Source organism: Athene cunicularia (genome assembly GCF_003259725.1).
Source record: "Athene cunicularia isolate RWA chromosome 1 unlocalized genomic scaffold, athCun1 chr1_part1, whole genome shotgun sequence".
NCBI classification, from domain to species: domain Eukaryota; kingdom Metazoa; phylum Chordata; class Aves; order Strigiformes; family Strigidae; genus Athene; species Athene cunicularia.
In genome coordinates this window covers 129021181-129044818 of record NW_020799091.1, presented here as the reverse complement: position 1 = coordinate 129044818, position 23638 = coordinate 129021181, and the positions used below count along the sequence as shown (strand labels likewise).

The window sequence follows — 23638 nt, the reverse complement described above, 5'->3', positions numbered from 1 at the left end:
GCCTTTTATAATTTCTGTTTGTAATTCTTGTAACCATTTGTTACAGGTATAAAAGGTATTCCCTCGTTGTGCTTCCCTTAATAAAGTATAGGGTTTTGAAATAAACCACCTGGGCTACTGACCTTTTTAATATTCTCGGAAAATAAAATTCCTCTGTTGCAGAGAGAGAACTCTGCAACCAACCAGCTGTATTTTGAATTGCTAACACAAAAGCTTGTGTCTTGGTTCACTACTCCCTTTTTCAATTGTAGATTTTTGTATTTAACTTTGTGGCAGTGGCTATTCAAAAAAGAATGGGCCACAAATGCTTGAGCAAGCAGATCAAAACTCTGATGAAGAGTAAGGAGTTTTGAAATGTAAAAATAACACATCATGATAAAAAAAATATATATAGAAATGGGTACCTTAGAATAGGCCCCTAAATTCATAGCCTGACTATTAAAATTACTGACTTAGTTTTACTAACTTTATTAGGAACTCAGCAATTCTGAAAATGAGAGCGTTCATTTTAAACTCCTATATTTAGGCCTAAGAGCCTATATTTAAGCATCTGTGCTTGAAAATCTTGGCCAAAATCTTTCATTCACTTTTGAGGAAAGCAATTTAGGAAAATAAATGTGTGTTCTTTACGTATGGTTTACTTTGTCAGATAGTGTTCTGATCTTAAAATAAGTGGAAATAATTTATGAAGATTTGCAGATTTCTAAATAGAGTAGTTAAAAGCTTGAGTTTCTACTTGATGGGAAATACCTGTATTTTGAAATGACATTATTCCACATTAAGACATAAAAGAGTCAGCATTTTCTGTGTAGCAGAAGCTGTAAAAAGTTGTAGTTGGCAAAAATTCAGATATTCAAAATCTTTGAGATAAACAAGATTAAATATTTCTGGACCTTGTGAGAAATTTTCTGGATGTTTCAACACCTGCTTCTATAGTGAGAAATCTGGCAGACCTGGGGCTCAGATTTCAAGGGCTGTCTGTTCTGAAAACCAGGACACTAGAAACCTTGACTTCCAAACATACAAATTCACATGAATACTGGGAATTTTCCAAAACCTATTGATTTTGTAAGAGAAGCTTATCAAACCTGTCATATATTGTCCTATATTATTCCATAGTTGCATATACTGTCAGCATTTACAGTACAGTGCTTTCCAGCAGTACAGGATACAACCAACTTCTACCATGTGTAGTTTTTTGGCTCTCTTGACATGCCCAGTGGAAAATGAGTTATATGTATTAAAAATAAACAGAACACGCAACCATGCTTTGAGTTGGTTAGAAAAGTTGAAGTCGGAGGAAGTCCATGTCACATTTGGAGTGACAGAAGAGGAGGTTTGTGTTGTTCATCATTTTCTCTGAAACTTGATTACAGGTTCCCTTCAACCCAAGAAAGATGTCTTGCCCTGAAGTCCTGAGGCTCAGGGAATTGGGAAGAACCTGTTGGGTTCTCATTAACTCCCCTGCTATTGCAGGAAACCACAGCATTGAAATCCTTTCCATAACTTGGCCTGCCTTCACAACAGAAAGAAGTGGGGCTTTTCTTTAACCAGAGCATCATGTTTTTTCCAGTTCCATACCACTCAACTTCCACTAGCAAACTTCAGTGTCTTCAGCTGCTCATTAAATTTCTTCAAATGCCATGCCACCCTTCCTTGTTACCCAAGTGAGGGACTGTCAAACCTCCCTCTGGAAGCCTGGTATCTCACCCTGCCTTTCCCAAACTTTTTAAGCTGTAACTGCTAAATGCCTGTGAAGGATGGCTTGCCACATGGCCATCCCTTAAATTATAATAGGAACAATACAGTTTTATTTCAGTTTCATAAACCTCATATCCCAAAATGTCTCTGTCCTGAAAGAAGATCAGTCTGAAGAGTGGAGTAGCTTTCACTGACACCAGATGGTACAACAAAACATCTGAGTCTAATGAAATGTAACTTTCAGTAGAATCCTTCACAATATTCTGATTGTCACCCCTAAGTCTTACAGCTAGTGATTCAATCATGTAGACAAATAATGATGACACCCCTTTCTCATATTTCTCGAGAAAGTTTTCTAATCTTAAAGAGTCTCTTCTGTATCTTTTACAATGGATATTGTTTGATCTTTAGGTTTCTGAACTTCTTTCATGAACACTTACTGTAGAAGCAATCCATATCTTTTAGGCTTTGCATATCGCAGACACCAGAAGAGGTAAAAGATGTCATCTATTTGTATGCTAGTATTTACCTTCAGAAGGTCTTCCAGGCTTGAGTCTGTGCTCTGCTGGCTTCTAGCACCATGTGAAACCTCACTTTTCACATAATTAAAATCTTGTCCGGAGTAAAATTTTCTCTGGCTGATGCACATTTAGTTGTAGATGTCAGCAGGTCACTATTCTGTTTAGGGGATATATTTTTTAAAGTGATAATCTTCTGCTTTGCCTCTGACACGTACTTTCCTTCCAGCTGAATGAGGCTAACAACTTGAAAGAGATTTCTGTGTAGGAGTACAACTACTCCTTTTTTCTTTTTTCCCAGCAGGAGCTGAACTAAAGAAAATCTCACCCACTTGTTCCCATTTAAGTTTCATACACTCTGGGTCATTCAGATAAGTGTAAACTGCTACTGAACATCTGAGTGTCTTTGTAGCAGATTTTTTTCTTTTCAACTAGTGTGTTTCATCTTGAAATATTTTATATCAATTCCATTTAACTAAGTGATGGTTTGAAAGAAGATGTAGCTTTCTTCTTTTTAACTGTTTTTTTACTTTTCTTATTTTACTTTGCAATATGTAGAAAAATGACCCTGAAAAAAATGAAAAGGAATTACTAAAGAACACCAGCTGGGAAAGAGTCCTACCAGATACCAGACTCAGACCCTGCTAATCAGAGGGACCTATATGGAATGTGTATGTTGACATTCAACACCTGTGTGCCTTGAGATACTGCATTGCCTGCACCCAAAGCCACTGGTGGTGTACTCTGGTTCTCTTGGCCTTTTTTCTGTTAATAAATTGTATTTTCTGATCACTGCTATTTCCCAATTTTTCTTGGGAAGGTGTTTTGTAACTGCAGAATCTGCATGAGCCAGGATCCTCTTCTTCTCTCCTGCTGGGCTGGTGAAGCAGATATAATTGATGTAATCTCTTTAGCTTGGTAATGGGACATCAGCAGCTGGCAGCCTATGCCTCTCACTTCCCCTCTTCACTCCAGGGCAAGCTGGAGATTGAAAGACCTTTGTCTTTTTGGAAAGCATGTTGTGACTTAGTGTTTTGGATATTGTTAAATGCAGATCAGCTGTGGGTTTATTCCACCATTATGATTATCTCATATATAAGGCTTCTAACCAGCCCTTTTCTGCTTTTCCTATAAGCACATTGTTTGATCCACAGTGCCTTTGAAGCCAATACAACAGCTTCACTGGCATCCCTGGGTATTGGTTTGGATCTTAGGTGCATTGTTTCTAACACACATAATCCAGCCATACATTGCTTCTCACAACAATCTCCTGTTCTTGCTGAGATGTGTTACAATACTTCATAGTTTAACCCCAGTCAGCAACTAAGCTCCACACAGCTGCTCGCTCACTGACCCCCCCAGTGGTGTTGGGAAGAGAATAAAAGTGAGAAAACTCATGGGTTGAGATAAAGACAGTTTAGTAGGTAAAGCAAAAGTCGTGCACTCAAGCAAAGCAAAACAAGGAATTCATTCACCACTTCCCATTGGCAGGCAGGTGTTCAGCCATCTCCAGGAAGGCAGGGCTCCATCACGTGTAATGGATACTTGGGAAGGCAAACCACTGTAATTCTGAATGTCCCCCCCCTTCCTTCTTCTTCCCCCCAGCTTTATATGCTGACCATGATGTCATATGGTATGGAATAGCCCTCTGTTCGGTTGGCGTCAGGTGTCCTGATGTGTCCCCTCCCAAATCTCCTCCCAGCCCTCACTGGTGGGATGGTGGGAGAGACGGAAAAGGCCTTGACTCTGCCTAAGCACTACTCAGCAGTAACTAAAACATCCCTATGTTATCAACATTGTTTACAGCACAAATCCAGAACACAGCCCCATAATAGCTACCATGAAGAAAATTAACTCTCAGCTAAAGCCAGCAGAGATACTGTGAACTATTATATGTTTTGTTATGCTTTCTTGTAGACTTTATTCAGTGAGAAAGAATATTATTCATCAAAGCAAGATGAGTAGCATTGAAGAAAAAGGCACATATTTTTTAATAATGCAGAAAATGGAGAAAGAAATAATCTTCATCTTTTGGGTTAAGCCTAAAAGTGTGATGGAAGTACATTGGCCTGAACTAGCATAGACTTCCTCACTTCTTGTTCACACAGTAGAATATAGTAGCACCAGTCATCTTCCACTCTAACCATCTGAAACTAAATGCTCCTCTTTTTAGATGAAAAGTATCAGTTAACAGGTACATCCATTTACCTTTATAAATTTCACAGAAACGAGACTCCACTATTCCACTTCAGGGATTGAAGAAAGTGTGAACCAATGCTGAAATCTAAATGAACCATTTGTATTCTTAGTGGCTTCTTCAAACTGTGTCCTTCTCTGCTGACAGGGAAAGTTGATAAGCTAGGGATAAACGTGCAAGACTACAAATCATGACTAACTTCCTCTGGCAGGTTTTCATACTCCTACCACAGAAGCTGAATAAAGATCAGACTTTGTGGCTTACTGTCCCTCAAAGACAGAGTCAAGGTTAAGGGATTTAAACATGGTATTTGTGATGTCCAAGTTCACACTACTGTAGAAAAATCCATGTTCTTTTTCAAACCTTGCCACTCTTGTTGATACTGGCTCCTCTCATCTTGTTTTAATGGTCAATGTTAGGTTAATGGTTGGACTAGATGATCTTCAAGGTCTTTTCCAACCTAAATGATTTCGTGATTTTGTAAAGCTTTTCACGTAGGCCAAGTTCTATAACTACAGAGGTGAACCCAAGTCTGGTGTTTTGAAGTAAGATACTTCCTGCTTTTCTTCAGCCCTTCCTCCCTTCTAGGAACAAGGATGTGGAGAGATTTACAATCTCAATCCTATTCACTATGCCAGTATCTAGAAAGCACTCACCTGAAACATCTAATTTTGGGTTCCCATAGGACAGCTGTTGATACCTCAAGTTTACTTTATAGAAAAGATGTGTGTAAACTCAGTGGTCCTGGAATTTCACCTCATTCAGGTGATTATTTTTCAACTTTCCCTTCCACCCTCACTTACCAAAAAGATAAATTACCAGATAGACCTAGAAACTGAAAGCAGTCACTTGCACAGCTCAATTCCCCAAAGGGGGATTAATTCAGCCTTCTTTTAAGGAGATGGTAGAAGGAACCACATTCTTTGCTGTTGTAAATCATCACATTCCATTGAAAAGAAAGGAACTATTTACAACCACCCAAAACCTGATCCAGTATTTCTCTGCTGTCACATTTATTCAAATTGTGAGTGTATCAGCAGGATACAGAGCAGGACTCCACCAAACATGCTGTATGCTTTACCTTGAGACCTTAGTCTTAGATAAAGCTTTGCAAGTTCTGATGTTGTCCTTTTACAACAGGAATTAGAAACCTTTGAACTAATGCATTTCTCTCCATTCTCATATCAGGCGAAACCCACTCCACTTCCACCTCATCGCAGATGCAATTGCTAAACAGATCCTGGCAACTCTGTTCCAGACATGGATGGTCCCTGCTGTGCGCATAGACTTCTATGATGCAGATGAGCTCAAGGTAAAGAAAGACAAATACAAATGTTACTCATACAATTCTGGTTTCATGTCATCCCTTTTATATTTATCTCTCTGGATTGGTGACTTGTGGGAGAACTGCTGGCTAAAATATTAAGCTAAAACTAATGCTAATCTACATGATTATAGCCCCAGTTACACTTAACTAGAAGATACTAAATGGCTAAAATCAGTGCAGTTTCTCTGCTAATGGAATATGTTGTTTAGTAGCTTAGAATTTTACCTGCTATCAAGAGGATTCTGGCTGCCTGGGTTGATTTGCACCTGGTCACATTATATTTTGCTAAGGATACCGCTTTCTAGTAGCAATGGTGGAATCTTAAGTGTTGGGATTCAAGAGGACTTTCTGCGAGAGAATGGACATGTGAGCAATCCTCCGTGAGAACAAGACTGATAAGAGCCTCAGCCTGAGCAAGAATTCAATAAGGATGTGACCCTGAATGAGGGGGGAGAAACTTGACGAGACAAACAACCCCCGGAAGGGGTTGGGATGGAAGAGGAAGTTACACAAGGCAGGAAGCCTGGCGAGGCTGATGTGGCGCTTTTTATCCAGTCATAAGAAGGTTTAAAGCACGGGCTAAGTGAACTGTCCAATCTTGAGGACTTGTACTGCATGTTACTCACGTGTGCGGGAGAACATTATAAAAGGGCTTTCTTAGTTGTAATAAACGGGCATTGCTTGATCACATTGGTCGTGTGCGTGCTCAGCTCTCCCGCACTTAAGTATCTTGTTCAATAAGCCCAAGTCTGCTACGGGATACACTGAACTTCCCTGCATCCCCTAAGCATGGGTGGGTAACACTGTAAGTACATACACTCTGATGAGGTATCAATATTACATTTTGAAATAGCTACCTTTTTATCTGGATGCCCTTTCAAAATGAATGAATATGAAGAAAGGAGAGTTCCAAGGGGAAAAAAATCACTTACTGAAAGCTTAAAGTAATTATCTTTTCATAGTTACAAAGTTTAAATTAGATCATGGAGGCACAGCATTGAGTTTGAGCTGCATGATTTTTAGCTGTGGAGGTAGAATGAAGTATTCAGATTTTAGCATTTGGAGTTGGTGGCAGTAATTTGTATGACTTATCAGACTGTTCTGAACACCACCCTGAAACAAGTAAAAAACAAAATTTAGCAAATCGGTGTGCTAATTAAGGCGTAAATTCAAAGCACACCAAGTTGTATAAATATGAGTACAAAAAGTTGTAGAAAGAGATGGAAGAGGGAAAAATGATCCCTGAGAAAAATACTTTTTTCTAGATGGTTTTATTGGGTTTTTGGTCTTTCTACATGAAGCCATAAGCTGATATTAACCTAATTAGCTAGAGATTTCCCTTCTGTTCTTTATAGCTTCATAGCAAGGAAGAGGTTTGTTCTTGTAAATCTGGTGCGTGTCTGTCTTACACATGCTTTCCTGCAAATTGTGGGCTTTTACAGTGCTGAATTAGCCTCTCCACTGGGGAAGACAGATCTCTTAGTGTTTTCCTTCTGGTCATTTGGGTATGGTCCAATCTAGTTAAATAAATAATAACCAAGAGAGCTTACTTCAGTGATCCCCAGCTTGCTGATTTATAGGCAAAACACTGTGCAGATAGGAGGCTACAGAGCAAAGTCTTGTTTCGTCCCTCCCTCTTCATTCAACTTTGATTTTTATATGGCTGGTGACGCAGCACTGGTCTTGCATGTAACCTGTAGGCATTAAGTTGGGGACCACTTTCTTACTGGATGCAGGTATTGATACATAAATATATCTTTCAAGGTCTGCTACTCTTGCTCAGAGCTCATCATACTGCATACCAAGCAATTTCCCTTACTTCAGTAACCGAAAACCGCAATATAAAGTAGTACTTAGCATAGATGAATGTGATGGACAATGCCAAAGGACAGCAAAAACTTGTAAATGGAGGTTTAAAAAGCCAGGTATGATGCTGGCTCATATCCAGATCATTCTGCAAGTTTTAGAAGACACAGGAGCTGTTTACAGACAGCTGGAGGATCATCTCGCTTGTTTCCTACATAGCCTCTAGAGGAGATTTAATGATTATTTTAGGTTCATGTATCACCTATATTCTTGGGAGCTATTTTATGCTGTCCAGTGATAGGAAAATACAGACCTGATGCTGGAATGTTTACTAGAAAGTCTACCTCTCTCTGTAGTGATCTATGATCCAGTGTTACATGATATACTATGTTTCAGTTTTAATGACCTTCCATAGTTCTTTTTTAAACCTGTAATCAATACCAATTACTGACATTTAAAAGGGTTTAGATTGAACAATAATTTGAGAATTTTCTGCTCCGCTTTCATTCACCAATGTTTCATTGTTTTGGGACACAATTATACTGCTACAGAAAACATTTAATTTCATTCCATGCTTTTCAGTACAGATGACTGGACATTAACAGACCAGGTTTTGTAAGCCGAGATGTTTTCCTTCGGACTCCTTTAGAGGAGTTGAGTATCCACCAAAAAACAGATAGCAATTCAAAATCCCCAGCACAGTGGAACATTTGTGAACTGGTCAGGATCTTATCTGTGCAGACTTAGTAGCCTAAGCATTATTTCCACTGCCCTCCTGGTCCCTCCTCTGAACAAAAAAAGCCATGCAACATTATAAATTATTATTAGATGTGTTTTCCATTATTACTTAGGCCTAGAATATGAAACCAGTAATTTTACGTGAAATCATACCGGGTCTTAAGTTTCTGCCTGCCAAAACAGGCGGTGATGAAAGAAGTGCTGTGGATGTTGGTGAGGCTGGTCAGAAAGTGATCATGAGAATGGGAGTCATGGTGCTGTTACTGATGTCCAGCACTTACACTTCTGCTTAGTGACATCTAGCTCTCACGAGCAGCCTCACCTCTGAATTTGTGGAGGGAGGCAAGATGCCAAAGGTGGAGTAGCTTTTTGAAGATTTTTGTGTAATTTCTGCTTGAATTTACAAATTTTGTCAGTTAATTTAAGACCTGGAACTGTAACAGTTCAGTATACTGGGATGAAGGCCAGTGTGATGCAAGACGAGGCAGTATTTCCTGGGCCTTTCAAGTCTGCCCACTGTGTTACACCGTGCAGTGTCTCTGCTGCACAACTTGCTGTTCCAAAGGAAAACCTCATGCCTGACTTTATACTTTCCTACTGTTGCTGGTGTTTTGGAAACATTGGAGTTCTCTGTTAATTTTATAACTTATCTGTAACTCTTCTGGTCTTCTCTGTAGCTCCACCTTTTTCTTGATTCTGGAGAAAAGCACTACAGTCACTATCTACTACATCCACCAGGAAGCCAGGGTAGTTGCTCTTTGTAATATACGTGAAGTGAGGAATAAGAAGCCAACTATCACTTACAACACCCACATTTGTATCATAGTAGCTGACTGTGACATTTAAATAGTAAGTATTCCTGTTTGGCATTCAGCTTCCTAAACATCACTCTTATTGCAGCAACATGTGCTGCACCTTCAGAGAAGGCTATTTTAGCAGAGAATGAGAGAAAGATGAATAACTGCAGATGAAATTTTTCCAAAAATTATTCAGTTTGACAAAAATTATCCAGTGTGCCCTGGAAAAAAAGAAGTGAAAAACACACTGCCTTGAACTGACTGCTGAAACTATTGTTTGTGCTATATATTGCTATTACAGCAACTGCTTTCTCAGAACTTTATCATCCATCAGTGAGAAATGAAAGCATTCTGCTGTCCTAAGCGTGGACATACAGAAATTATTTAACACTTTGATCTCCTTACGAGGTATAGGTTGTATATCCTCCTTATTTTGTGGGGAGAGTTAATGGGCATCCTGTGTTCTAGCACAATTTCTTTTCTTGGAACTAACAGATAAAAAGCTGGGAAGACATGTAATGACTGTGGCTTTTCACTTGCTTATAAGGACATCTGCATAGGGCATTCGATTCCTGATAGAAGAACAGAAGTGACTGTTTAAGGCATTCCTATTCAGGAATTCCTATTCAGGACTGGTATTGATGTGAGCATCTTATTAAAAAGTTCCGTGATCCTTGCTTTTGGATTTAGAAATAACTGACGTATATATATCTCCATGTCTGATTGATAAACTGAAAAATTATGGCAGGCTGGAAGGACTCCAAGCATATCTTTAATTTACCACCAGGAAGCTGGAATTGTTAGAATTCATTTGTAAAGTACTTGGTATTGGCTTGATTCTGAGAAACAACTGGAATCCAGGGAACTGTTGCGTGATCGTTCAGATGTGAGCTCCTTCCCACGGAGTGGTCCAGCAGGCAGTGTAGACAGAAAGTATTCTGGAGGACTAGGGCTTAAATGGTCATTCTTTTGGTAAAAAAATATGTTGATCTTACCTTAGCATGCTTCTGTGTAAGACACTTTCACAGCACTGGAAAGTAGAAGCCATGCTGTGCATCTGACTTAGCATGAGCACACAGTGAAGTGAAGTTGCTCTCTCACAGGTTCTCTGCTAATCAGAATCTACTGGGTAATTCAGGCTGATTAGGAGTTTGAGTACCTGCTTCAAAGGGGAGATATATAGTAAGGTGATTAACTAGATGCCACTAATAGTACTTCTTTCTGAGTCAACTTGATATGAGAACATTTGAATTTCTAAATTGAGAAATTTTATTTCTGTTAGTGGAGATACCACTTTTCAGATCAAATTGACTTAATCCTGCAAAAGTTTTGTCTTTTTCATTTTGAGGATAAGATGGTAGTGTCTAGATCTCACCCTTTCAGAAACAAGTTGAAAACTCAGCACTGTTTTGATCCCCTGATAATTTTCCCGCTGTTCCATTATTTCAGGTTTGATCCCTTTCACAGTCGAATGGATTCTACAGTTTTTAGCAGATATAGTTGAAAGCCTTTATAAAATGGTTCCAGATGTATTGTTTTAATCAGCCATTTAAGATCTGTGTTCACCTGTTGACTGTATTTTTATCCAGTGGTTCTTAGGGTGAAATTACAAGCTTACATGGAATTAGGTGCACGTGGGTGGCCTTAGCCCTCACACCAGAAGTTATAAGAAGTGTGAGAGATACATGGACACTTCCCTTAAACACTACTGTTTTGCTGATTAAGGATACCAATTAAAGCCAGACACCAGAGTGAAAAGAGTAGGCGTATTTTACTGGTGATAACCAATGTAACAGTGTAATACAGATAACATGCAGTAAGAAAAAGCAGAATAGTGCACTTAAAGCAGCAAACAGGAAAAAACAGGGTAATGCATTAAATCATTACTACACAAGAGAGAAAGAATAGAGATTAAGAAAAATACATCACCAACTGATATATTATCATCCCCCAGACCCGCAGTGGCTGGGGAGCCCCGGTTACAGCGAGGGTTTGGAGACCCTGTCCCGGCAAATGGGAAATCATACGCCGTGTGTCCACCCACAGGTGAGGCTTCCAAAGTTGCTGCAAACGGGCCCAGCCTTACATACCAGAGATGGACAAGCCAGAATAGCTGGCACCTTTGTTCTGAGCGGAAAATTTCTGGTTTCATTCTCCTGTTGGATTCCACCCAAAGCCTGGCCAGGGCTCAGGGGGGGAAACCAAGGGAGTTTCTATCAAGGCCAAATACTTGGGTTCTCTGCCTTGAACAAGACTAAACAAGGGAAGCTGGATACATTCTCTCCTCACTCGTGATTATATTTTGTCTAAGCTGCATCTTTCACTAGCGAGTTTACATACTTTGTTAATGATTACAGACTAAGTTAGCAGCTTCGGTGTGGGGCCTGTTGTTCAGGCTGCAGTATTTCAAAGCTTTAGCACTTTTTACATCAGCATAAGTGCATTTTTATAACTTAGTACAACACATATTAGCACAATGGGTTTCAGTTATTAAAACGTACAGGATTCATCTATAGGTCAACTCTGGCTTGGGCCAGTTGTCCAAGCCTTAGCACTTCACCCAGTCATGCAAATTCATTCTTATCTGAAGTATTTGATGAGTGTTCAACCAGGACCTAGGCAAGAAGCTAGAATGGTGTCATGAACATCAAGTTCAGTATTTCTAACATTGGAGGAACCCAGCTTCTCTAATAATATATTTATTTTCTTCAGATTGTTTCTCTAGTTAGTGTTTGAGAGACATCTCTTTCTAGTAAGAGATACTTACCCCCACCCCCCATTGCATTCAGCGCTTCTTATTGCTTGTTCTTATTGTTCATTATTCTTATTCATGGTTCCAAACACAGAGCTTAACTCTTGGCACTCTCAGTTAATTTTTTTTAAGGAAGTTATTCTGAAGAACCATTCTTAAATCAGGTTTTTCCCACTTGTCTGCCCTTTATGTATATCTGTGTATTGCTAAGAGATTTGGAAAGAACGGGGAAAATAAAAGAATAACAAGCATCGGTATCAGTCAGACTACGTTACAGACTTTGCTAGAGATGAGAATTAATTTGTAGTTTTTCTCCTTTGTTGTATGCTGATTTGGGAGGTTTTGTTTGTTCTGCCTGTTTAATATCTAATCATCCTTTACAGCTGTGGCTTGCTCCATGGTTTCTGCATTTGCTCTACATTATCCAGAACCCAGAGGTTCAGATAATCATCCATTTATTTCTCAACCTTTTTGCTCACCACTATTTGTATCCAGCCTTGTTGCATGTAGTGTGAAAGATATCATCTGTTCATAAAGCAAGAGATAAGGCAGAATTCTATTAAAGTCACCAGTACTTCTATGATGAGTAAGAACAACAGCAGCAAAGGCCAGCAGAAATAGAAAAACAATTTTAGCAACAAATGTATAAATTCCTATCTCCTTACAGTTGTTTCTCAGTATGAATTATTATTTCTTTAAATACTCAGGCATGAGAAATTCTGAATCTAGAAAAGTTACCCAGCTTTGTTGGATTCCTGGTTTCCATGACAACCATTCATATAAATAGTAAGGACTTCTTATGGGAAGGAATATCAGTATAATCGAAACCTGTGAATCACCCAGGAAAAAATTAAATTCAAGGCTGAAGTTACAAGTTATCCAGCAAACATTAACAGAAGAGTTTGTTTTTATTTAAATAAGGCTCTTCTGTTAATGTTTGCTGGATATCTGACAAGGGTGAAGCAAACAAGGTAGTGATTTTCCAAAGGTGAGATGCAAGGAAATTCCTTTTGGCATTCCTCCTGAGGAAGCTATTACAGGTGACAGTCACCTTCTTCCTCCCAGGCTCTTCAGTCACTTGGAATTGGTCTCTCTTCCCCATTTTTGATTTTTTTTTTAATTTATTATTATCTGTAGAGAAGAAATACAGTGTGCTAAAGACAGGCATGAATGTTATGCCTATTTCAACATTAACTTGCTATTCCCCTCCTTTCTCAATGATTCAGTTAACCCAATCTCAGCAACAAGATGTTAATATTGCTCTCCTGGAAGCAAGGGAGTGAGAAAGAGTATCAGCTAGATGTCCCTGTGAATAGTTTAGATATTGTGAGTTATTATCAATGTGAAAACACAGAACCATAGAATGCCAGATGGTAAGAGACCTCAAGGATCATCTGGCTCAACCTTTCTTGGCAAAAGCACAGCCTAGACAATATGGCCCAGCACCCTGTCCAACTGAATCTTAAGTATTCAATGTTGGGGAATCCACCACTTCCCTTGGGAGATTATTCCAATGGCTGATTGTTCTTATTGTGAAAAATTTTCCTCTTGCATCCAATCAGAATCTCCCCAGGCATAACTTGTACCCATTACCCCTCATCTTTTCCATGTGACTTCTTGTAAAAAGAGAGTCTCCTTGTTTGTAGACACTCTTTAAATACTGGAACATGGTGATAAGGTCTCCCCTAAGCCTTCTCTTCTCAAGGCTGAACAAACCCAGTTCTCTCAGCCTTTCTTCATGTGACAGACTTCCCAGTCCTTTGATCATCTTTGTGGCCCTTCTCTGGATCCTCTCCAGCCTGTCCACAACTTTTTTGCATAGTGGGAACCAAAACTGAACACAGTATTCCAGGTGTGCCCTGACAGGCACTGAGTAGAGTGGGGTAAGGACTTCTTTATCTTTGCTAGTGATGCCCTTGTTGATGCAGCCCAGCATCCTGTTGGCTTTCTTTACACTTGGGAAACATTATCCTGAAAGTAACTCTGATCTGTGCTAGTGCTGCTGGAATTGTGGCTCAATTTTCATGAATGTGAGAAGAGGTATGGCAAAAATTTGCAGCAGGATGAAATTCTTCCTGTGTGATATTGAAAAACAGTGATGAGAAAACTGCATCAAGAAAAGTTCCTGTCCTGTGCCAGAAATACAATATTGTTTGTTTTCTCCCCCTTTTTATGCTTTGTGTTGAAAAAAAAAAACTTAGTAATATGATCATCGTTAAAATGGTAACAGTATTTTCTAGCAGTTTAGAAACAATATGAAAGTCCTAGTGGTATTAGCTTTGTCTTAAATAAAGGTCACATGATTAAAAAAAAAAAAAAAAAGCTTGCTATCTTGCTACTTCTAGTGTTAAAAGAAGCAGCAAAGCACTAAACAAGCAATGAAAAAGCTGTGAAAACAAGTTATCAACTGTGTCTAAGAAGTTATTTATCCAATCTGAGGAAATAGTTTTTATTGTTATTTGATTCACACAACAAAATTTCTAGGGCTGTTTCCCTTGTAAGGGCTGCCTGAAGCCAGCAACTAACAAAGAATTTGGCTGGTCTTCTTCACAGAGATCCCTCCAGCTACTGTAATTTCTTGCACCATGTAGGTTGCACTGGTTTTCAGGTCAGTATGGGATACAATTCAGAACAATTCTGCTACAATTTGTGCAGACCTACAACACTCTGTAATGGTGTCTGTGTTGAAGTTGGTGAGAGCAAGTAGATGCTGAAAACTTTTGGAAAACCAGCTTTCTGTCAAGTCATTCATTACAAAGCCTAATTCACATTTCTCTTTATTTCAATCAGTATATTCTAGATACCAGATATTTTTATATAGGCAAACATGGCATGAAAGCTCTAGGGAGGCAGAATTACTTACAGACTGCCTTTTCAAGTTCCCCTAGCCTTTTCTGTTTTCTGACTCCTTCTGTTTACTGCTTGCTATTTCCTCACCACACTGAATCTGCAGCCATTAAGTCTGGGCAGTGGTGGGACTTCGCTCCATTTGATCCCATTTATTAGCCCACCTCTGAGAGGGGTACATGCAAGTGGCACCTTCTGCCTCCAGGCTTGCTGTTTTTCAGACTGGTTCATCAACCCAGCCAGTCTGACCTTCAGGCTCTTTCAAGATACTGGCTTTTAGTGGTAATTTTGTGAAATCCACTGTGAAAGGTCTTTTATTTGAACTGGGGATGGGGATATTATGTCATAGATGAGGATTATTTTGATTGATTTTTTTTCCATGCATATCTAGGAAGATGCAGTGAATGTAGTGAGAAAATCAACACAGTATTGAAGGTTGCATTTTTCCAGTGTAAAGTGTTTAAGGACATGCTGCCAGGGAAACACTTCATCAGCCAAACTTCCCTCATCTTATCACACTGAACAGGAAGCACTTCTCGTATCTCAGGGTATGGTCTGGTGCTATATATTCTGTGGGACAGGGAGGAATTGTGTTAAGAAAATTGAAAAAAATATAATCCAACAGACAAGAGGGTCTGACAGGAATCTCATGAAGTTCAGCAAGGAGAAGTGCAAGGTCTTGCAGCTGGGAACTACCCCATGCACTAGTACATGATGAGGGCTACCCATCTGGAAAGCAGTTTGACAGAAAAGGACCTGGGTGTCCTGGTGAACACCAGGTTGAACATGAGCCAGTAGTGTGTCCTTGCAGCAAAGAATTCTAATGGTATCCTGTTTTCATATGGGTTTTTTTGTTTGTTTTTATATTCTTCAGTAGGCACCTACCACTATCTACTATCAGATACTGGCTACTGAGCTCAATGGACTTTGATCTGACATGATACAGGCACCCATAAGTTCTTTATCCTGTCTAACTGGTGTTAGGTATTGGGAATCCTGAAAGCAAAGAAAATAATGGTTCCTTGAAAGTTACTTACTTTTCCAGCCACCTTTTACCTTCCCTGCTTGTCTCAGGCTATTCATGCAACATCTGAACCCCTGTCTTTTTAGGCTTATTTGCATAAGGAGTTATTCTGGAGCACTAATTTCATTTGGACTAATAAAATGAAGGATATGCCATCCAAAATTAATAACATAGGGGTGGGCAATAATAAAAGCAAGCTCAAGTCTGTAAAATTACTTTGTCTCATACCATGTCAGTATGACTAGAGAGCTGATCTCCATGGTCTAGCACAAGGACGTTAAGTGGCAGATTCAGGATGATAAGCAGAGTTTGGGGAAGCAGGGTAAATACCACCTTGCTGACACCTTGATGTGATGGTCTGTTCCTAGGGCCATCATGGGGGAGAGCTAGGACCACAAGTAAGTAGAGTTTTAAGGGCATGGATTTGAAATTATCTCTGTTACACACATAGAAGACATTTCTGGGGAGCGTTGAGGTTCATTTTTATGTAAGTAGAGACTTAATATTGGCATGTATCTGGGAGACAGAAACTAGATTTCTCTTCTAAGCACTATACAAATTACAGAGAGAGCAAGCAAGCAAGAGTGAAATAAAAATGATTGCTCTTTAGACCCATAAATTAAACCACACTGTGTGTTACTTCCCTCTCTAATTTCTTTCATAGTTGTTTATACCAGAGTTCTTGCAATCCTTGCTTGTATTACTTCTGTCATTCTATAATGAAGATCTTACAGAGAGCACAAGTAGATAATACACAGACATGTGTAGGTATCAATGCCAGCCAGATTGTATATGCATTCGATTACATATGAATTATATGCACAGAAAAGGGAACACACAAATGTATTGCCAGGATGAGGTACCTTTCAAAAAAACAAACAAAACTTCACACTTCAATTCTCACTTTCCATTTTGGAGTTGTTTAAAGATAACCTGCTTTTCCTGTCTTTCACCTTAAAATTTTGTCTTTCTTCTTAAAGGTTTGCTCTCTGCTTTCAGTCTTTTTAATGAATTTAGCAGTGAGGAAAAGCTCTGCCCTGGTACAGGAACCCTGAGAATACAGAAGAAGGTTGTGTGCCATTTTAAAGGGAAAAGAGCAGGTCAGCTTTACATCAGCAGAGGCCTTGTTACTTTCTATTCAAGAAGAAATGTGCTCTAAGCAGCTAGTTTTAGCCTTTCTTCAACCATTCTTCCAGCTTCAAAATAGGAACCCATCCTCTTATGGGAAGGTTCTCTTGAAGGATTTTGGAGGAAATGAGCTCTTCTGTGCAAAAGCTGTTTCACATAATAAACTTTACAATGCCAGTGAATAGATATGAGACAGTTAAACAACAGTATAAATCTTCTCAGTTTTATGAATGCACTTAGTTTCTGCGTACTTTCTCCAAAGTATAACATGCCAGGACAGATCCTGAAATCTGTCTCACTAACGTCCCTTACAGACAAAATACTAATTGAAGTTAATAGCGGGACAACTTGGGGGAAAACTTAAAATCTGGGAATAGTAGTGCATGCCCTCTAAAATGTTAAACGAGGAGTTTCACACAGGACAGTAGGAATTTCTCAATAACTTCTATATCTCACTTTCATCAGTGACTTTTGATATTTGAGTACTTGAGTCTCACAGAAAGATTAAATGTAGCTCATGGAACATCTTACTGCCAGTAGCACAATGAATTATTGAGTTTAGTCTCCCAACTTACTCTAGAAGCTGTAGAAACGTTTTGTTTAGCCCTTACTGAAGAAATGTAGATGTTTTGGTTTGCCTCTTCAATATATAGTAAAAAAAAAAAGTGACTAAAAATGTTTTCCCACCTTATCCACTTTTGAGCATGTCTGTGTGTCAGTAGTTGTAAGTTAAAGATGTAAGGCTTGAGGAAAACCTGGGTTTATAGGAAACATTTTTTTTTTAATTTTCTAGCTCATTGTGCCAAATGACTGGCATTTTGAAATTCTGACCTCCAAATTTGTAGGAAATGAAAGGAAAAAAAAATATGTTTGTTACTTCTACTTTAGAGTCAGAAAATTCTGGGGATGTTAAACACAAAAGTTTTTGTTTCATTTGAAAACAAAAGCAATGTACAATACACCTCAAGTTTTGAATTAAATGTATATTTCAATTTTATCAGGATACATGGATGTCTCAGAATGGATTGTACCAGATGGGAAAGGCTCAGTTAATTTTGATTATATTGTGTAAAGCAGTTGCCTCAAATAACTTTTTTCCAAGCTTTCAGAAACTAGCATATTTCAGAGCTTCTGAAGTTAATTTAAAAGCAGGCTTTAATTTACTCTTTTTACCTCAGAGATCCTCCACTATTAGAAAAAAACTAGTGTCAGGAAGATTTTCTCTCTCTAATGAAGATTTTTTTTTTTTTTTTCTTCGGAAGTGTCTTGGATCCCCAACAAACACTACTCTGGGATTTACGGGCTGATGAAGCTGGTTCTGACTAAGACTCTACCTTCCAATCTTGAGCGAGTTATTGTCCTCGACACAGACATAACATTTGCCACTGACATTGCTGAGCTATGGGCCGTCTTTCACAAGTTCAAAGGTATACTAATGATTTTTTACTGTCTTTATTTGAGGGGGAGGGACAATGGTAGAGCAAACAGTACAGTGGGGATGAAAGGCTACCTGAGATTTGTGTTAAGTTTTCACTCTTGATTTTTGGTGTTTGAATATAATTTTCTATTTGTGAGCTCTTTCCTTAACAATGTTCCATATAGAATGATTGACAACACTTGATTATCTATGTAGTTTGTTTTATTGGTCTAATTACTTGGGACAGGTGAGTCCTTGACAATATAATAGATGATAAAGAATTATGAGGATGCTGTAGTGATGTTACATTACCTGTTGATATTCAATACTCGGAAGAACTTAAATTATATTACTTTTTATTAATAAAACCTAATTATTACTTTCAATATAACTTCTCCATGTTACCACTGAAAATGAAGTTAGGATCATACTTGGACCAGGGAGGATGGTGAAGGGGGCAGTTATACATGTGAATAGAAGTGAGTTACTGCTTGTTTCTCTTAATGAGTTTGATAAAGGGTTCTGGATTTGAAGTAACTCCCTGAAGTAGTTTTCTCTACCTGTCCCATTTCCCACAGTTCCATGAAAATTTTCTTGACAGTTTGACCAAGAAAGGAGACTTTCAGAGAGACTGTAAGATGATCACAGAAGAGTTCCCCACTACCCTGTCACAAACCAGAGCACTTTCCTGGCTAACACACTGCTAAATCCATTTCATTCTCCCATGCTCCAGTGTTGCCATCTTTTCAGAGTCAGAGATGTGCTCTATTGTTCTCTGGCCCTCTGAATATGTTTTGCAGTGCTGGTAAGTGCAGAGACATTCCACTATCCTGGTTTGAAGGTTTACAGCCATATAAAAATATAACCTTGATGCATATCATTAGCTCTCTTAAAAGCACCTCAAGCAAATTCAGCCTAAGCAAATGGGAGTATTTATTTACAGAAGCCAAAATACACAACTCCATTAGAAAGGTGACAGAAAAGAGAGCACATTTACTGTAGTTATCGCATGCTGAAATCCACAAGGCCTCTTTACCTTTCCCAGTACCCAGCTAATGGACAGGACCTATTATCTTCAGCTCTACAGTCAAGGACTGGGTTCTAGTGCTTGCTTTTTCATGCTTTTGTTTCCTTTTCCTTCTCTGGATACACTGATGTCCCTTCAGCAGGCCAAAAGCAATCATCTTTTTACTTAACTGAACTATTCACAAACTTGCTTCATTAAGGAATATAAAGTTTTTCCATCTTCCTCAGGTATTGTTCAGACCTCTTCACCAAGCCTTTCCCTAAACTCAGTCTTGAGTTTCATATGAACATATACCTTGACAACCATATTTTACGTAAATGTATGCATAGGGAGTGATGCTGTGCTATTGTGCTGTCTCACTATGTGCTATTGTCTCACTAACAGTAATATTTTACTGAATATGGTGTATTAGCATGATGTAGCAGGCAAAGAAATGTGTATAAACTGAACTCAGTCGTAAAGCACTGCATGGTCAAAGATAGCAAAATCTGAACTGGGACAATGAGGGGGATATCTCCTTGCTTATATTTTCTGCCATAGTTTCAATGAAAGTGCCTTGCTTTTTACTAGGTAAAGAAATTAATACAGAGAATAGGCAGGCCTAAGGTTGAAAAAAATACAGACAGAAAATATGGAAACATGGAGAAGGATAATTACTGGAAGTAAAAAAGTGGGTGTAAGTCAGTCTCCATAAAGCTAAGCAAGGTTGTTCAGCTGGTAAGAGCTGTGAAGAGTTCTAACTTACACATGGAGACAGAATTCCTGTGCTACTGCCTGCCCTCTTAAAATACATAACACAACTCCCAGATGTGTGATTTTCTAAATTGTCCAGTATGTCTTTTTAATTCTGTCTGACAACCTGCTTCTCCACAATTTTTTAATCCTGGCAATAATCCTGGCAGCGTCTACATTTGCTCATCTCCAAGACAGTCATGCAAGTTCAATGACCAGGTGACCCACTTATAGGATGAGGGAAACGCTGTAGATGTTGTCTACCTACACTTTAGTAAAGACTTTGACACCATTTCCTACAGCATTCTCACAGCTTGAATGGGTGTAGTCTTCACTTGATGGACAGGCCCAGAGAGTGGTGGTGAATGGAGTTAACTCCAGTTGGCAGCCAGTCATGGGTGGTGTCCCCCAGGGCTCGGTTTTGGGGCCACTCCTGTTTAACATCTTTATTGATGGTCTAGATGAGGGAATCGAGTGCACCCTCAGTCAGTTTGCAGATGACTCCAAGTTGGGTGGGAGTGTTGATCTGCTCGAGGGTAGGGAGGCTCTGCAGAGAGACCTGGACAGGCTGGATTGATAGGCCAAGGCCAACTGTATGAGATTCAACAATGCTGAGTGCTGGGTTGTGCACTTGGCACATAACAACTCCATGCAGTGCTACAGGCTTGGGAAAGAGTGGCTGGAGTGGCTGAAAAGCTGCCCAGCAGAAAAGGATCTGAGGGTGTTGGTCGACAGCCGGCTGAACATGAGCCAGCAGTATGCCCAGGTGGCCAATAAGGGCAATAGCATCCTGGCTTGTATCCAAAATAGTGTGGCCAGCAGGGACAGCTGAGTGATTGTCTTGGCACTGGTGAGGCTGCACCTTGAATAATGTGTTCACTTTTGGGCCTCTCACCACAAGAAAGGCATTGGGGTGCCGGAGTGTGTCTAAAAGAAGGGCAGTGATGCTGGTAAAGGGTCTAGAGAGCAAGTCTCATCAGAAGCAACTGAGGGAACTGGGGTTGTCTAGCCTGGAGAAAAGGAGGCTCCAGAGAGACCTTATAGCTCTCTACAAATACCTGAAGGGAGGTTGTAGCAAGGTGGGTGTCGCTCTCTTTTCCCAAGTAATAAGCAATAAGATAAGAGGAAATGGCCTCAAATTGCGCCAGGGCATGTTTAGATTGGGTATTAGGAAAAAATTCTTCACTGAAAGGGTTATTAAACATTGAAACAGGCCGCCCAGGGATGTGGTTGAGTCACTGTGGTGGTTTAGGCCCTGCTGGGATCTGAGACCACATTGCCATTGTACCTCCCCCACCCTTGGACCGGTTGGGGCAGGGAGTGAGATACAAACCCTGGGGTTGAGATGAGGAAAAATTTAATACAACAGTGTAACAAATAATAAACAGAACAACAACAGCAACAATAAACAGTAATAACAGTAAACAGGACAAAAGATATACAGAGAAATACCGCAAGAGACACAGCAGCACCTTCGCGCGTGCTTCCCCGGGACAAAACCAACGCAGGAAGCTGTTCCCACACTTGGCGCATGGACCTGATGTCAGCATGGTATGAATAATATGGTGAAGATAACCTGTCATGCATGTTTTCTGTGACTTAGTTGACACTGATTTTGTTTTCTATTCATTAGATTTTGACAGTTCTATACTTGAGAAAGCATCTACCCTAAAGGCAGAAGAGTGGGACTGTAGATGACATGCATTCTTGGATGAAGTGCTGCAGAATGTTTCAGGCAGCAAGGATTAGTGTAGCTAATAATGCTTTTATTGCAGAATTGTATGAATTCTGAGAAAAAAAGCTAGTCCAAAGCTATGCTCTCTGCCATCAATCAGTCTTAAAGTTCTTTTAAAGTCCACTTCAGCTAATTCTTTTATTATTCTTGCTCACCCAAACTCTTGGTACTGACATGCGGGTTCTTTTTACCCAAACTTCTGATTTTTACTTTAACTGTATGTTAAATATGGATTCTCAAAAGCATTCATTGTAAATGGTATTGTGAATTTATCTGGGACCTGACTGTAACAGTCATCATAATTAGTTGTGTTACAGGCTGCAGTTCCAGTCAGCATCACAGCCTTCTTGTACTGGGTGCTGCACATATAAATAGCAAGAGACTGTCTTTGTGCTTTACCTAGTGTCAAGTGACAATTCTTGTTTCTGCCTGGTTTCTTTAGGCCATTGCTACATATGAGTCACAGCTTAACCCCACAAATGAGCTGTCAGTAATCCCTGTAGAGATCAGTGTTGAGGACTCTGTGTTAAGCTGAATGCCACATCTAAGGGCATTATGGTATTTCTAAGTACATGTCATAACTCAGTCTATATTGAACAGTGATGACCTACTACTACATATATATGAGTCTCTCAATCCAACTAGCTGATAATGATCAGTTTTGTCATAGACTGTAGAATGGTTTGGGTTGGAAGGGACCTTAAAGATCATCTAGTTCCAACACCCTGCCATGGGCAGGGACACCTTCCACTAGACCAGGTTGCTCAAAGCCCCATCCTACTTGGCCTTGAACACTGCTAGGGAGGGGGCAACCTGTTCCAGTGTCTCACCGCCCTCACAGTAAAGAATTTCTTTTTTTGTATCTAATCTAAATCTACCCTGATTCAGTTTAAAACCATTACCCTTCATCTTACCCCTACACTCCCTGATGAAAAGTCCCTCCCCACCTTTCCCCACCTTGATTTGTATAAGTTTTTGGTTATTTACCTCCAGAGTAATCTCTCCATTGTTAAAGGTAATAGTTGCTCCTAATTGTTCTAGTAAATCCCTCCCCAGGAGTGCTTTTGTGGAGTAAAGCATATACAGAAATTTGTGTATGCCTAACTGCTTTCCCAGTTTATATTTCAAAGATTTGTAAAAAGAGTAGCTAGTAGCTCCCTTATAATCCTTTCCAGGGCAAGCACTAAAGGATCTTATGGTGGAACTAGTGCACAGTCCCTCTGCCACCCCGGGTGGTTTCGGAGGGTAAAGAACATGTCTGCGTAAGACACCTCATCCTACTTCCCTTCCCTCTGTAAAAATAATAATAATTGCAAAAGCATGTTAGTCTAAGGTCCCATTTAGTGGCCATTTAGCTGCTGCTTCTAGTTTGTAAAGTGGCCACCACTGGTTACAATATTTAATCAGGATTTTCTTGCTTTCCGTACTTCCCCTCCCGACTATATCTTTCTAGTGCGTGAGTATGCAATCCAATGGGCTTTTCTTTTACAATTTTTCCCTGCTTATTTCCCATTATTATTGCTTCTTCCCAAAATCCTTTCTCTCCACTTATAGCAGTTTCTACACTGTCTTTCAACCTTCTCCCACTCTTCCTCCTTCACTTCCAAAAGTTCCGGTATCTTATGACTTCTTCCACACAATATTTATCAACTCCTGTCTTTCGACCGAGAGGTCTAATGATACCGCTTCTTCTCAGCACTCCGCACACCTCGACCTCCTCTTATCAGACTCATAATACCACTTACATCGACAATCTACGCACTCTGCTAATACCCAGGCTTGATGAAAATTACGAAAGGTAGGAACATAGGAGCACAGAGAAAGCAGGGGATTCGCCCACAAACCCAGTCTGGTACTACCAGTTGCCGAGAAGGAGCTGTGTACAATCCTTC

The 23638-nt window shown here is 39.6% G+C and overlaps 1 protein-coding gene across 2 annotated transcripts in view; it reads left to right on the top strand.

Annotated features, from left to right (window-relative positions):
- The window catches only part of LARGE1 (LARGE xylosyl- and glucuronyltransferase 1), a 333162-nt gene that overhangs the window by 179710 nt on the left and 129814 nt on the right, over positions 1-23638 (top strand). For both annotated transcript variants that reach the window (XM_026852223.1, XM_026852234.1), the window contains 2 exons: positions 5605-5728; positions 18091-18262. In XM_026852223.1, coding sequence (XP_026708024.1) covers positions 5605-5728; positions 18091-18262 — 296 coding nt within the window. The remainder of the gene's footprint in view (positions 1-5604; positions 5729-18090; positions 18263-23638) is intronic.